The sequence below is a fragment of the Erinaceus europaeus genome, chromosome 4 (assembly GCF_950295315.1).
Source record: "Erinaceus europaeus chromosome 4, mEriEur2.1, whole genome shotgun sequence".
Classification (NCBI taxonomy): Eukaryota; Metazoa; Chordata; class Mammalia; order Eulipotyphla; family Erinaceidae; genus Erinaceus; species Erinaceus europaeus.
In genome coordinates, this window is record NC_080165.1 from 149553696 (window position 1) to 149569411 (window position 15716).

Consider the following 15716-nt stretch of genomic DNA (forward strand, 5'->3'; position numbering starts at 1 on the left):
CCTTCACAGGCGGTGAAACAGGTCTGCAGGTGTCTGTCTTTCTCTCCCCCTCTCTGTCTTCCCCTCCTCTCTACAACAATTAAAAAAGGGGCAACAAAAGGAAATAAATAAATAAGATATGAGGATTAGCATGATAAAGCTTAACATTTATATTTGCAGTCTTGAAGTGTTTCATAAATTCGATCACAAAAACTTCTCACACTGGACTTGGGGCTGTGGTGGGAGGAGTCAGTTATCCTCAGATCACGTAGCCTGTAAATCGCAAAGCTGACAACCCGCCTGTTGTGCCAGTTCCCAGATCCACCTCACACTACCCATCACGCTGCCCCAATGGTCTGCTGAAAGGGTGAATTTCTTACTGCAGTCTTTGGATTCTCCTTCAAGGAGAGCACTGAACGCAGAACGGGAGATAGTCAAAGGAAGTAATAGCGTTTGGTTGAGTCCTCCCTTCCTTAGAGGTGATTTTTAACTATAAAAGCTACCATTGACTTAGTGTATGCATGTTTGTAAATCAAATATCAGCTCCTTTGAAAAGTCTCTAGCACTGTCATTTAATAATGAAAAACCTATCAAACAGATGTACTGATTAATAGAGCTGAGGTTGGCATGCTAGAATTGTATTCCCATAATCAGAGCCAGGGTCCCTCCTTCGCAGTTCAGGTGTTTAAACCTTAACTTTCCCTTTCTTCTGTACCTTAAAAAAAAAAAAAAATTCTCTTTTAGCTCAGCCATAACATCTTTAGAGAAACCTTCCTTGACTCCTGATACTGTTTATACCTTCCCTTCACTTTTCTTGCCCGTTGTCCCTCTCCGTTGAGCTGTGTTCAGTTCTGCTTTTATGAGTAAGAATCCATGTGTGTTTTCAGTCATCGCTGTATGCTCAGCAATAATATACTTGGGAAAAGCTTTTGTCAGACCCACAACTCAGATCACTAAGAACTGTGCCCATTTTTGCTATTAAAATTATTTATTTATTGGATAGAGACAGAAATTGAGAGGGAAGAGAGAGACAGAGAGACACCTGCAGCCCTGCTTCACCGCTCGTGAAGATTTCCCCCTGCAGGTGGGGACTGAGAGCTTGAAGCCAGGTCCTTGCGCACTGTAACATATGTACTCAACCAGGTGTGCTACCACCCGGCCCTTTCAAATACTCTTCATTGTTAATGCTCATGACGGGCTACCATTTTGTTTGTTTGCAAAGAAATGGAGGAACCCCCCCTCAATTTATAAAGACTGCTGCCCCCCCCCAAAAAAAAGCATCACTGAGCTACAGGGTTTGTTTGTTTGACTAAGGTTACTGTCTTTCAGTAATCCACATTAAAGGTCTGGTGACCCCCTTAGTAGACTCGGCAACAACTGTGGACTACAGAAGAACATGGGCTCCCTCCTGCAGGGTCCTCAGCTGCTGGCAGCCTCCCCTGACGCTCATACTGCTGGCTGGCTGGCAGCAAGCAGCTCACAGCGCTGGTGGGCAGGGGGTTCAGGCAGAACCGGCGTGGGCTGGAGAAGAGTGGAGCCGTCTCTTACATGGAGTTGGAGATTCTAAAGTGAGGGAAGGCTACAGAGAGCCACGGGGAGGGCTGGTACCTGAAGACAGCGGCCCCCAGAGCACGGCTGTGTGCGGTCAGCCCTCGGCTCCAGGTGGTGGCTTCTGGTTCAAGGTCAGCGCCCCTGGTTTCCCTCTGAGGTTGGAACTGGCCTTTGTTTCTTGAATTTGCCACCAAATGAAGTCGCTGACTAGCATTTAGAAGTCATAGTTTAAGGGGCCAGGTGGTGGCGCACCAGGTTAAGCTCACATCGTACAGTTCGCAAAGACCTGGGTTCAAGCCCCTGCTCCCCACCTGCAGGGGGAAGCTCCATAAGTGGTGAGGCAGGGCTGCAGGTGTCTCTTTTCCTCTCTCTCTCTCTCTCTCCCCCCCTCTCTCCCCCTTCCTCTCAATTTCTGGCTGTCTCTATCTGAAAAAGATAATTTAAAAAATTAAATAAAAAGTTAAAAAAAAAAAAGGAAAAATAATCTGTCAATAAAGAAAGCACCCTGAGGCTTGGGAGTCCCGGGTTCAGTCCTCCGCACCACTGGAAAGCAGAGCTGAGTAGTGCTCGGTTAAAAAAAATGTTTTTTTTAAATTTTAAAAAGGAAGGAAAGACGTGTCCACACAGCACAGAAAAATGTTCACACTCCCATAGGCACTTGGGAACTAAAACTGAGAAATGCCCACTTTAAATTGCTTTCTCTCTCCCTCACAAAAGGGTGGTACAGAGTGTGTGTGTGTGTGAGAGAGAGAGAGAGAGAGAGAGAGGGAAAGGGAAAGAGAGAGAGTGTGTGTGTGTGTGTGAGTGAGAGGGAGGGGGGAGAGAGAGAGTGTGTGTGTGTGTGTGTGTGTGTGTGTGAGAGAGAGAGAGGGAGAGAGAGAGTGTGTGTGTGTGAGAGAGAGTGTGTGTGTGTGAGAGAGAGGGAGAGAGAGTGTGTGTGTGTGAGTGAGGGAGAGAGAGAGAGTGTGAGGGAGAGGGAGAGAGAGAGTGTGTGTGTGTGAGTGAGAGAGGGAGAGAGAGAGAGAGAGTGTGTGTGAGAGAGAGAGGGAGAGAGAGAGAAGTCAAATTTGAACAAGGTTGAACTGAGGATAATGGGACATGCCATTTATCAGTGCTTGTAGCCAAGTTCTTACCATACAACAGTTTTAACTGAACTTTTTGTAAATCTAGTCCTATTTACTACTTATCTAAAACCTAAAGAGAGCCAGTTAGTTTACAGTGTTACAATATTGGGTTGTCGGAAATGCCAGAACGTGTATTTGTTTCTGTTTTTCTGTGCAAAAATGTGCCATGTCTTTTCTGAAAATCCCATAACTATTCAGTCTAATAGAAGAAAGAGAGAGGAAGAAAAAAAGAAGTGAAATCATAACTAGTGTTTTGTGAACAGCAGAAAGCAATTTAAATATGAATAAATGCTTAGACAGGGAAACAGATTTAAAGTTGGTTTCTTCTAGCTCCACAACCATCCAGCAGCCTGGATCACTGCCTTATTTCAGTGTATTTGCTTGACAAAAAGCTGCTCACCAAGTGCCGTCCCCCCCACTCTACCCCCACTATTAATAGTTTCTCACCCTGTAGACTTAAACCTTGGACCCCTCTAGCTGTATTTTTAATGGGTCTGCTGATACTGTTTTCTCTCTGGAATGCGGGAATCTCTCTCTCTTCCCTTTTCTCTTCTGCAAATTGTTCTAAGCCTAGAGCAAGTGCTCTCTCTTCTGGGAGACTTCCAGCATGTCTGATTTATTTCAGTACTCTTCTCTGTGTAATAGTATTTTATTCCGCTTTTAAAAGAAATATTAATGTAGACTGTTTCCTCCCTCACTATAATTTTCATTTCCATAAAGGAAAAAAAAAAACATACAGAGAAGAGGTGGAGATACTTGGGAGAGCAGGAAAAAAGATTACTTCTCGTTGATGCAAGTTGCCTGATGTTTGACCGAAGACCTGTTTTATCTGTGTTTCTTGTGAAAAGACATATTTTAAATTTCTGAATCATTGTAAGTTTCTGAAACTTCTAATCAAGCAAAGAAAAGATAGACATATTATGTATAAACGGTCTGAGTGCCCTCATTGTCCCATTATCTCTTGGGAAGAAATCACAGGTACAAATGAAAAGCTACGTTCTCCCCTCTAGGACTGTTAATACCCTCCCCATCTCTGATCCCTTCCCTGACCACCAGCGATCTGCTTGCTGTCATAACAGGTCAGCGTTTTCTAGACTTGTATCTGAATGAAATCTCAGAGTATCCATGCCGCTCTTTATTGGTCTTTTCTTTTCCTCTCAGTCAGCAGAATTAAGACCCACCTGTGTTGCGGCCACTGTCAGTATCTCATTCTCTCTAAACTCTCTTTTTTCTAGTAAATCATTTTGTGGGCTTACCTGTCGGTTTTTTATTTTATTTTATTATTATTTTATTTTTTTTTTACACTGATGATCACATACATCTACAATCACAGTTTTATTTCTTCCTTTTGCATCAGAACAGCTCTTACCTATTTTTTCTTTCCTAATTTCACTGGCTAGAACCTCTGGTACAATGATGCAAGGACTGAAAGCAGAAATCCCTGTCTTGGTCTTTATCATAGAGGGGAAAAAAAAAAAAAAAAACCCCGTCTGTGGTTGAAATACGTCAGAGCTAAATTTCTCAGAGACGCCGTTCACTAGGTTGAGAAGCTACTCTTCTCTTCCTGATCTGCTGTTGAGTTCTGTTAGGGATAGATATTAGGTTGTGTCTTTCCATGCGTCAGATGATATTTGGATCTTTGTAAGTATGTTAATAAAGTGAATAATGTCCATTAATTTTCAAGTATTAAGGCCAACCCTGCATTCATTCACTCTGCTCTCACAGTCTCTGTACTCACAGGAGTGCACATTAATAACTGCGGCTTCAGAAGCTTAGACTGGGGTGGGGTCCTGCATCAGAGCGAAGAACTTAATGGAAGGGGAGGGGGCTTGAGGTCCTATGGTGAGAGTAATTTGCAGACACCCGTAATGTGGAGCTGGGAAATGGAGCCCATGCGTAGACATTTGTGCTGTAAACCATTAACTTCCTAATAAAATGGGGAAGAAAAAAAAAAAAGAAGAAGAATTATGTCTTCCTTGGCAGATTGACCCCTTTATCATTGTTAGTGCCTTTATCCCTGACAACTTCCCTCGCTTTGAAGTTTCCTCTGTTTGAAATGAATATAGCTACTCTTGTTTCGTGTTCACATGGTATGTTCCTCCACCCACCTACTGTTTATCTGTTTGTAGCTTTACATTTAAACGGGTTTCTTGTAGGTAAATCACAACTGGGTCATGTTTTTTGGTCAGCCGGACAATTTCCCTTTTAATTGTTTAGATCCCTGGCATTCAGCGTTGTCGTAAGTAGGTACATCTCCACATGTCATCCTTGTTCCCTGTGCCTCTCGTAGCCTCCTACCCTTTTTCTGCCTTTTACGGATGGACCTGATCATTTGATCAATTCAGTGGTTGCTTTCCCAGCAGTCAGTTCTGTTTTTTAGTGGTCACCCTAGTTTGTAGTACACTTTTATACCTAATCTACTTCCGCTTTCTTTACCTTTCATTTGTATTTGCAATTTAATAATGGTTTACAAGACTGTAAAATTATACGGGTATGGTTCCATACCACACCTACCACCAAAGTTCTGTGCCCCGGCCCCATGATCACCACCATGGTTCGCGTGAAATCTTAGAGGCAGTCAGACCACTCCTACTTCACTCTCTTTTTCCTCAAGTTCATGTGTTCAAGTCTCTGTCTTCCACATATGAACAAATGCAATCCAATAGTTGTCTCCTACCTCCTAATTTATTTCACTAACATAATCACCTCCAGTTCTATCCATTTTGTCCCAACAGACACAGTTATCATTTTTTTTTTTCATTGTCACTGGGGTTGTCGCCGGGCGTGGTGCCAGCATGACAGACCCACCACTCCTAGAGGCCATGTTTTCCTTTTATTCTCTCTCTGTTGTTCAATAGGACAGAGAGGCATTGAAAGAGGGGGAGACAGAGAGGAGAAGAGAAGAGATACCTGTAGACCTGCTTCGCCACTCATGAAGCGCACTCCCCACACAGGTGGGACGGCATCATTTTTTTTTTATTCCCTTTGTTGCCCTTGTTTTTGTTGTTGTAGTTATTGATGTTGTTTGTTGTTGGATAGGACAGAGAGAAATGGAGAGAGGAGGGGAAGACAGAGAGGGGGAGAGAAAGACAGACACCTGCAGACCTGCTTCACCGCCTGTGAAGGGTCTCCCCTGCAGGTGGGGAGCCGGGGGCTCGAATTGGGATCCTTACGTCCTTGCGCTTTGCGCCACATGCACTTAACCTGCTGCGCTACCGCCCAACTCCCCGAAATTCTTTTCTTTAAATGTTTGTGCTTGAACTTAAGTTGCTCTCTTAACCTTGAATTCTTCTCCTAATAAATTTTCTTAATATGCTAAAAAAAAAATTCTTTTCTCCCCCCCCCCCCCCCGCCATCCAGTCTAGTAATATGGCCATCAAAGGCATTCTTCATTCCTATTTCTACCACAGTGGTTTTTGTCTTTAGCATTTCTTTTCAGTTTTTTTTTTTTTTTTAAGATTTTACGTCTCTGCTTACATAGCTGTGTGCTCCCCCCAGATATCTCTCCCAGATGTGTGGTATACAGATATCTCTCCCAGATGTGTGGTATACAGATATCTTCTCCCAGATGTGTGGTATACAGATACCTTCTTCCAGATGTGTGGTATACAGATATCTCTCCCAGATGTGTGATATACAGATATCTCTCCCAGATGTGTGGTATACAGATATCTCTCCCACTCAGATGTGTGGGATACAGATACCTTCTTCCAGATGTGTGATATACAGATATCTCTCCCAGATGTGTGGTGTACAGATAACTCTCCCAGATGTGTGGTGTACAGATAACTCTCCCAGATGTGTGGTGTACAGATACCTTCTCCCAGTCGCTGAGCTGAGCTGAGCTGAGCTGCCTTCCCACCCCTAGGGAAGTTTCTTTTGACATGTAAAAGCTCTGCAGTGTGATAAAGTTTAACTTACCTGTTCTTTGCTTCCCTTGCCAATGAGGATGATTCCTTTTTTTTCTTTCTTTCTTTCTTTCTTTCTTTCTTTCTTTCTTTCTTTCTTTACGCAGAGCACTGCTCAGCTCTGGCTGATGATGGTACAGGGGATTGCACCACTTTAGAGCCTCTGGCGTAAGAGTCTCTTGGCAGAACCATTATGCTGTCTGCCCCCGCCCCTAGTGAGGATGATTTCCAAATACATCTCTAGCGTCATGCTCCTGAATTGTATCATCTCTTGTTTTCTTCTATGTATCTTAGAGTTTCACATCTGGTGTCCAAGTCTTTAATCCACTTGGAGTTAATTTTGGTATACGGTGCTAGACGACTGTCTAGGTTTATTGCTCGCTGTGCTTTAAGTCATGTTTGCGGGGTGAGTAGTTAGATCAGAAGCACACTAATTATAATGAATATCATCCAGCCCATTAACAAGTGTATGTCTGCGGGTGTGTTTGTTTCAGGATGCAGAAGAATACACAGACTTGCCCGTCAGACACAATGAAGACCATATGAATAGTGAACTTGCCAAGTGCCTTCCGCTTGAATCAAATCCTCATTCGTTTGACAGCCCTCACACCAAAGCGCACCTCCTCCTGCAGGCGCATCTCAGCCGCAACATGCTGCCCTGCCCGGATTATGACGCTGACACCAAGACGGTTCTGGACCAAGCTCTCAGAGTATGTCAGGTACGGAAGCAATGCCCAGCTCCTACGTGTGTGTGTGTGTGTGTGTGTGTGTGTGTGTGTGTGTGTGGTTTAGCTTAAAACATACTTGCATAGCTGATTTTCAAAGAAAAGACACATTTTTAGCACAGTGCCATGACAGTTCCCATCATCCATTCAGTCAAAGCTTACTGGAGGTAAACTGAACGTCGGGTACTTTTGTGAGTACTGTGCAGTTACCAGGGCACAGTACTGAAGAGTGCATGCTGTCTGTCATAAGCTTTCTTGTGGAGACGAAGACCATTAAGACTACAAGTCAAGAAATGATAGATGTTGTTTAAAAAATAATAATGATAAAGGGGGCTGAGTAGTGGCACACTCGGTTGAGTATAAACGTTATCATCCACAAAGAGAGAAACTGAGAGGGAAAGGGAAGACAGAGGAAGAGAGAAAGACAGACACCTGCAGACCTGCTTTGCCGCCTGTGAGGTGACCATCACTCCCCACCTGCAGGGGCGTCACCTCACAGGCGGTGAAGCAGGTCTGCAGGTGTCTGTCTTTCTCTCTTCCTCTGTCTTCCCCTTCCCTCTCAGCTTCTCTCTGCCTTATCCAGTAAAATAGAAGGGGGGGGGGGGAGCAAGGAAAAATAGTTACCAAAAATGGTGGATTCGTAGTGCTGGCATCAATAACCCTGGTGGGAATCAAAAATAAATAAACAAGCAAATAAATAGAAGTAAAGCAAATAACAGAGAAAGGATGGAGGATGCTCCTTTTCTCTCTGTTGTGTGATATGGCATTCAGATTATTACTTTATTTAAAACAGGAGTGAATCCATTCTATGTTAACATAACGACATGATTTTTCGTGGTAAAGGACTGTTTTCTAAAACAATAAGTTTGTGAGAATTATATTGTTTTAAAGTAAAAATGATTTTACAGATATTTTAAATATCTAGCTTAACAGAAGTCAGTGATATTCGTTTGTCTCCTTTCATGACCAGTCTATTAGGCTAGGATGTTTTAGCCGAAATATGTGAAGAAAACTCAGCCTCACCGGGACACAGAGTTTAAAAAGAGTATTTTATTGTATTTTCAGATCTCTGTGGATATCCGGTTTTGATAATACATAAAAAAGTTTTGCATGTTTTACTTCTTGAAAGTTATTTACAATGTGAGATTTGAAATTAGAACCATGAGCTTTTTATACCTGAAATGCTGTGTTGCTAGACGCAGAAGAATGGGGCCTCCACTGAGCAGGGTGGGTGACATGACGTCGCTGAGAACTGGTCGGATCCAAGTAATTTGGGGACTGATGGTAGTGCGCCGGGTTAAGCGCACATAGTCCGAAGCTCAAGGACCAGTGCAAGGGTTCTGGTTGAAGCCCCCAGCTCTCCACCTGAAGGGGGGCTGCTTTAGTAACCGTGAAGCAGGTCTGCAGGTATCTCTCTGTCTCCCTCTCTATTTCCCCTCCTTTCTCAATTTCTCTCTGTCCTAGCCAATAAAATGGGGGGGGGGGGGGGGCTCCAGGATTTGTAGTGCTGGCTTGACCAAGCCCCAGCAATAACCCTGGAAGCAAACAAAAAAAAAAATTGTAGTTTTCTTTTATGTTTTTAGGTGTAGAAACAGATGGAAGACAGAAAAATAATGAAAGAGACCACAGTATCAAACCTGACTCTCATTAATCAAAATATATTTATTTATTTCCTGTTAGCAAACTGACCTACTGGTAGTTTTCAGTTTATTAACCTTTTTACTAACTTCTGTAAAAGCAAACACACTAGCCAGAGTACAGAAATTCTGTGGGGTTTTTTGTTTGTTTGGTTTTGGTTTTGCCTTTGGTGAGCTTATAGAATCTTGTTTCTGTGCGTCTGCATACAAAACACCTGCTCTCTCACCCTTTTTCCGTGTCGATTTCTAGTGTGGTTCTATAGCCTTTTTGACTGAATCATTTATAACACCGACTTGTTAAGCCTTATTTCTTCGTTTTTATTATCTTTATTTATTTATTGGACAGAAACTGTCAGAAATTGAGAGGGAAGAAGGAGATCGAGAGGGAGACAGAGAGACACCCGCAGCCCTGCATCACCATTTGTGAGGCTTTCCTCCTGCAGGTGGGGACCAGGGGCTTGAACCTGGGTCCTTGCACACTTGTCATGCGAGTGCTTAACCAGGTGCGCCACCGCCTGGCCCCAAACCTAATTTCTAAGACGCACTAGATTTCTTCACATGACAGTCATAGATTATTCCAAGCACCTTGTATCTACATTGTGAATGTAACTTTCCTGTATGGTAAATGATAAACACTAGTTAGGACTATCTTCAGTGCAAGCTTAGCTTCCTAGATGCTATCAGGAAAGAAACTAGTTGTATAGAGATGGCAACCAGTTTTTTTGTTTGTTTGTTTGTTTGTTTGTTTAATCAAGAGACAAAGCAATTGGTGTTCAGTGAGAGTAAATAACTTTGTTTTAGAAATCAAATGGAGATACCAGAACTTTAATCTTTAAACTTTAATCTGAAAAATATCTATGCATTACACTAAACCAAATAGCATAGGGTATAGATTTCTATTTTGATTACTCGTACTACCTCCTGTATGGCATTTATAGTAAAAGCAACCAGTAATTTAATGTTTTGAGGTGTTTCATGGGAGAAAAAAGCAGGGGGTGGAAACCGTGATTTGAGGAGCTGACTCAGTGAGTGGAGAACCAGAGGGCTATTTTGTGTGACTTAACATGTAATTGTTGAGTCAATCTGCTGGGTTAGTTAGGAAAGCGTTTTTTAAATATCGAACACACCAGATAACGTGATATAGCCTGAAGCCTACATGCTCTAAATCAAAACATTTGTGTGCATTGTAAGATGGACTTGGAAGAGATTCAGCAGTAATAGTACCTCAGAGAATACAAGATAATGCTGTATGTCATGAGAAGAGAGAATACACAGAAAGAAACTACCTGGCGTGGGTGGACGTTAAGTATCTCTAGAGATCTGCATTTCTCGTTTTAGTTGCAATTAGTTTTGAATACCAAAAACTATGATCCTTCTCAAGATTTTTATAAGTGTGCCAAGCAGACCAGTGAATTTATCTTCATTTTCCCTGTGTCTAGAGGGTTTCTATTAAAGTGCATATGCGGGTGTTCTGTGTTCCTGCTTTGTTCTTCAAAATATGACCTGGTCTTAGCCTAAGTCCCAGTCTTCCTCACTGATTTATCAACACCGATCACTACAAATGGGGCTCCCGTGAAGGCAGTCTGTCCATCTTGTCACCGGCACGGTGACTGCACCACGCGCAGTGGCCATTTTTTCCCTTTTTTCCTTTTTTTTTTGACAATGATTTGAGAGAGAATAGGGAGGGAGGTAGACTAGACAGATAGATAGGTAGGTAGATAGATAGGTAGACAGACAGACAGACAGACCAACTGACAAACCTCTAGCACTGTTTCACTGCTCATGAAGTTCCCCCCTGCAAGTGGAAACTGAAGACTTGAACCCAGATCCTTCCACAAGGTAACTAGTGTGCTGAACCTCATCAAGGTAGCATTTGCCCATCCCACTGCCATACTAGAAGTGAAAGTGTCTAGAGTCACAGACAATCTCAATTATTACTTCCCCAAAATATGGAGCTACTAGTTTCTCCTCAGTAACAGCAGACTTCTCTTTACAGTACGCATAGACAAGGAGGGTGTTTGTGTAGATTGAATTCATCAACCAGGGAGCCAGGCGCTGGTGCACCGAGTTAAGTGCACGTAGTACTGTGCACAAGGACCCAGGTTTGAGCCCCCCACTCTCCACTTCCTGAGTGATGAAGCAGGTCTGCAGGTCTGTCTCTCTCCCTCTCTAGCCCCTCCCTCCCCCTCTCCATTTCTCTCTGTCCTATCGAATTTTTTTTAATTAATTTATTTATTTTCCCTTTTGTTGCCCTTGTTTTTTATTGTTGTTGTAGTTATTGTTGTTGATGATGTTGTCATTGTTAGACAGGACAGAGAGAAATGGAGAGAGGTGGGGAAGACAGAGAGGGGGAGAGAAAGACAGACACCTGCAGACCTGCTTCACCACCTGTGAAGTGACCCCCCTGTAGGTGGGGAGCTGGGGGCTTGAACTGGAATCCTTTCGCTGGTCTTTGCACTTTGTGCCATGTGCGATTAACCCGCTGCGCCACCGCCCGACTCCCTGTCCGATCGAATTTTTTTTTTAATGGGGTGTGTGGGGGGGGTGATGGCTGGAAGAAGCATCACCAAGCCCCAGCAAAAACCCTGGAAACAACAACAAAAAAAAAAAGAACCTATCATGTATCATGCATTGCCCTAATGGAAAAGTTAAGTAGGACACCTGTCTTGGAAATAAGTAGGTTATTCAGAACCTGAAAGGAAGAGCTTTTTTTTTAATTTCCCTTTTGTTGCCCTTGTTTTTTATTGTTGTTGTAGTCGTTATTGTTATTGATGTCATTGTTGAATAGGACAGAGAGAAATGGAGAGAGAAGGGGAAGACAGGGGGAGAAAAAGACAGACACCTGCAGACCTGCTTCACCGCCTGTGAAGTGACCCACCTATAGGTGGGGAGCCAGGGGCTCGAACCGGGATCCTTTCACCAGTCCTTGCACTTTGCGCCACCTGTGCTTAACCCACTGCGCTACCGCCCGACTCCCTATGGTTGGGATTTTTGTTTAGATCAGACTTCAACATAATCCTTCGTGTTCAAATCCTCCCCTATTCTGCACTTGGGAGAAACTTCTTTCTCTTCCATTGAAAACTGAGGCCCCCTTTCAGAAAACAAAACAAGAGTATAGCAGGGGTTGCATTCTCTTTAACACACAGTTCCCATTTGTAGTAAAACAGAAGCAACAGAGGCATTTGATGATGTCAGGATATACAACTGTCCTGAAGCAAAGCTAGTGTAACCTATGGGTGCACTAGTCACAGACTCTAGGTTGTCAGTGTATGTCGATTACAGGAATGGGTTTTAGAATCACAGCGTCAAATACAGTCAGCAGTGAAAATAGTCCAGGTACTGCCAAGCCTTGGCCAGAGAAATAGTTGGTCAAATCCTTAATCCAGTACTTAGGAGAAATGTTCTGATACAGCAAACCTTCTGTGGTGTAGTCATGAGACCCTTTCTTTCACATTTGGAATGCTTCTAATTAAAGCAGATGAAAAGAGTATCTTTAAGTGGAGAGCATAGATTTCAGAAGGCTTCTCTGAATTGCTTTGAGAACAAGATGAGTGGATTATACATAAATAAATGTTAGACTTCCCCAATCGGGTCATACATATTCAGCAATGTGCAGCGTACAGCGTGAACTGCAGCTGAGTGTGAAATCTCTGTTGTATGTGCCTCGCAAGGAATCCTACTGCTGCTAGTCCATGTGGCGAGTTTTGTGGCATTCAAAGTATGCTGGGGCTTTACCAAGCACTAAGTTTTATGTCAGTGTGATTGACGGTGACCTGGACACAGTTCTTGGCACATAGCAGACCTTGCTGTGTCTTGGGTGAAGGGAGTGAGTATATATTTTGCTGTTCCTAGACTTTTCTTTTTGTTTTAATTTTTTATATATATTTATTTATTTATTTATTCCCTTTTGTTGTCCTTGTTGTGTTATTGTTATAGTTATTGTTGTTGTTATTGCTGTCATTGTTGTTGGATAGGACAGAGAGAAATGGAGAGAGGAGGGGGAGACAGAGAGGGGGAGAGAAAGACAGACACCTGCAGACCTGCTTCACCGCCTGTGAAGCGACTCCCCTGCAGGTGGGGAGCCGGGGGCTCGAACCCGGATCCTTACGCCGGTCCTTGTGCTTCGCGCCGTGTGCGCTTAACCCGCTGCGCCCCCGCCCGACTCCCTCCTAGACCTTTCTTAGGGAAGGATTTAAAAGGCAGATTTATTGCATGTTGATGCTCCCGGGGTCCTTAGGTTATTTGCCAGATACAAAGTGTCTACCAATAAATGTAGTCTACTTGGTGTAAACATCAGCGGAACCTGATCAAATTCACAGAGACGGGAAGGCTCTTACAAACTGCTTTTCTGGTTAGGCAGTTGTGGGCTCGTGTCTTGCCACTGAAACCGTATGAAATTTTATTGGCAGACGACTGTGTGGAAACAAATAATTGGATGTGAATTCAATCCCAAGCGATCATTCTTGCAAACACAAGTGTCCAGAGATTCCAGTGCATCCGGTCATCCTCCTGTGGCATTTTCCCTTTAGCAGCTCTCCATTTTGAAGGCCATCACTGAGCAGCCAGCGCATCCCCTGCAGCGGGATCCCACTCGCCACTGAGCGAGCAGCACCGAGCACATGCATGTAGCACCGCAAACGCTAACACAGCTGTGCGGGCTTTGTGGCGTTAAGCACCCTTCCCCGCTCTGAGGGATTCACAGACAGCCTCCCGCCAAGGACTAGGCTACGATTTGCAAGGCTGCTGCCCCTCGCCTCCCGGGCGCTGCTCCCTGTAAGCTCTGGTGACACTCCGGTGACGGTTTGTTGCCCTGTGATGTTGTCCTGGAGGGCACTTCTACCCCTCGCTCCCCTCCTCACACCCCAGAGCAGCCCTTCTCCCGGCTGGCGCTGTAGGAAATGAGTAATGCTTAACCCATTTGTGTGATCAATTCACTTAAGCAGCTACTGTGAAATGTTAATCACAACTTTAATTTGTACTGCATTAGCATTTTGATTAACTTGTAGGCTTGCTAGCACACTTGAAGCGTTTTTACTCATAGTTACAGCGCGGAAATGACTTTTTGATTAATTAAGTTTGTTAGACAGCAGCTGAGCTTCCTGAATGCTAACCTTCTGGGGGTAAAAGTTCAGGGGAAAGTTACTGTGAACAACTGTTGCTATTCAGAAAGGAAGATCTTTATAAATGTACTTCAGGCATTTTCATTATTGGCAAAATGTTGCATCATTACTTTGCAGCTAACCTGAACCTTTTAAAGAGGTCCTGTCAAGACAGCTAGTTGTGTCTTGTGGTACCCCAAAAGAGACCAGAGAATGGAAAGAGGAGATTAAGTGAACTAAGGAATTCTGACTAAGCATAGACGTTCATTGACAGTAATGCAAATCTGGGTGTGGGATGGAGAGATCCCCTCTGCCCTCTTTGTAGCTTTTCTGGAAATCCAAAACCATTCTAAAATAAAAGCCTGTGAAAAGAACAGATGACGGAAGACTTCTCTTTTTCAGGTTGGAAGCCTGTGAAAGCAGTAGCTGCCAGACATCTGCTAGAAAATGCATTACTTAGTGCCAGAGCTCCCAGAAGCTGTACAATGATGAGGGTTTCTCAGACTCTCCGGTATTTTGAATTCTCGGGCTGGCATGTCACAAATAACAGCTCGGATTGTTGTAAATATAGGAGAATCTGTACTTCTCATTCTTGCCTCAGTGAACCTCTCGAAACTCTCAGCTATATTGTCCTCAGGCCATTTAATTGGGACAGAAGTAGCAACATCACCTGACCATTTCAACTTTTGTGGTGATTGTATTTCCACGTGGTCACTTGAACCCTTAGACCAGCCAGGGAACAGTGGGAAAGAGAGAGAGTACAAGTGTTGGGAATTCCCGGAGAGAAAGAGTGAAGGAGGAGACAGTTCATCCATCCATGCCTCTCTCTCTGCACAGCCACAGAGCCTCAGGCTCTGAGCGATAAAACCAAACTTCAGCTGGAGTTGAGAATGGGCCTCAGCACCACATCTGATTTCCTTTCTAGTAACACGTCTGTCCATGTACACTGACTGACACAGCTTGTCCTTTCATGGCCTCAGTAATCCTTTCTCCTTAAACAGTCAGTGTTAAAAAAAAAAATTATTTTACCCTTGGATTATTTAAATCTAGGTTCAGAGTTGCTTCAAAAGATATTTGCCCCCTGCATATCCAATATTAAAATGTAACCAAATCGTAGATTAAAATCAACTTCAGATTTTCAAAAATAAATGCTCACAAAGTTCATTCAGTTAATCAATTAAATATGTATTTTTTTCTGGAATTTTTTTTTTTTTCATGTCAAAGGGTGAACAGATATAAAGCCCTTTAAACACTTCAAGATAGGGTGTGTAGTATAATGTAGTACACTGGGCAAAGATATCAAACTGTGAGTATGCATCACTTTGTAACTAGTGTATATTTTGGTACCCTTGATTCTCTCTCTTTTTTTTTTTAAATGTTTTATTTTTCATTAGGGATGTAATGTTGATTTACAAGATTGTTTGGGGTATAATTATAATAGGGGTAGAATTTCATATAGTTCCCACCACCAGAGTTCCCTGTCCCGTCCCCTACACTGGAAGCTTCCCTGTTCTTTATCCCTCTGGGAGGATGGACCCAAATTCTTTATGGGGAGCGGAAGGTGGGAGTTCTGGCTTCTGTCATGGCTTCTCCACTGGACATGGGTGTTGGCAGATGGATCCACACCCCCAGCCTGTGTCTGTCTGTCCCTAGTGGGGCAGGGCTCTGGGGAGGGGAGGCTCCAGGACACATG

General features: G+C 43.4%; 1 protein-coding gene across 2 annotated transcripts in view; it reads left to right on the forward strand.

Moving 5' to 3' along the window:
* Positions 1 to 15716, forward strand: part of ASCC3 (activating signal cointegrator 1 complex subunit 3) — a 262037-nt gene that overhangs the window by 230608 nt on the left and 15713 nt on the right. For both annotated transcript variants that reach the window (XM_060190713.1, XM_016188499.2), the window contains one exon: positions 7057 to 7281. In XM_060190713.1, the coding sequence (XP_060046696.1) occupies positions 7057 to 7281 (225 nt within the window). The remainder of the gene's footprint in view (positions 1 to 7056; positions 7282 to 15716) is intronic.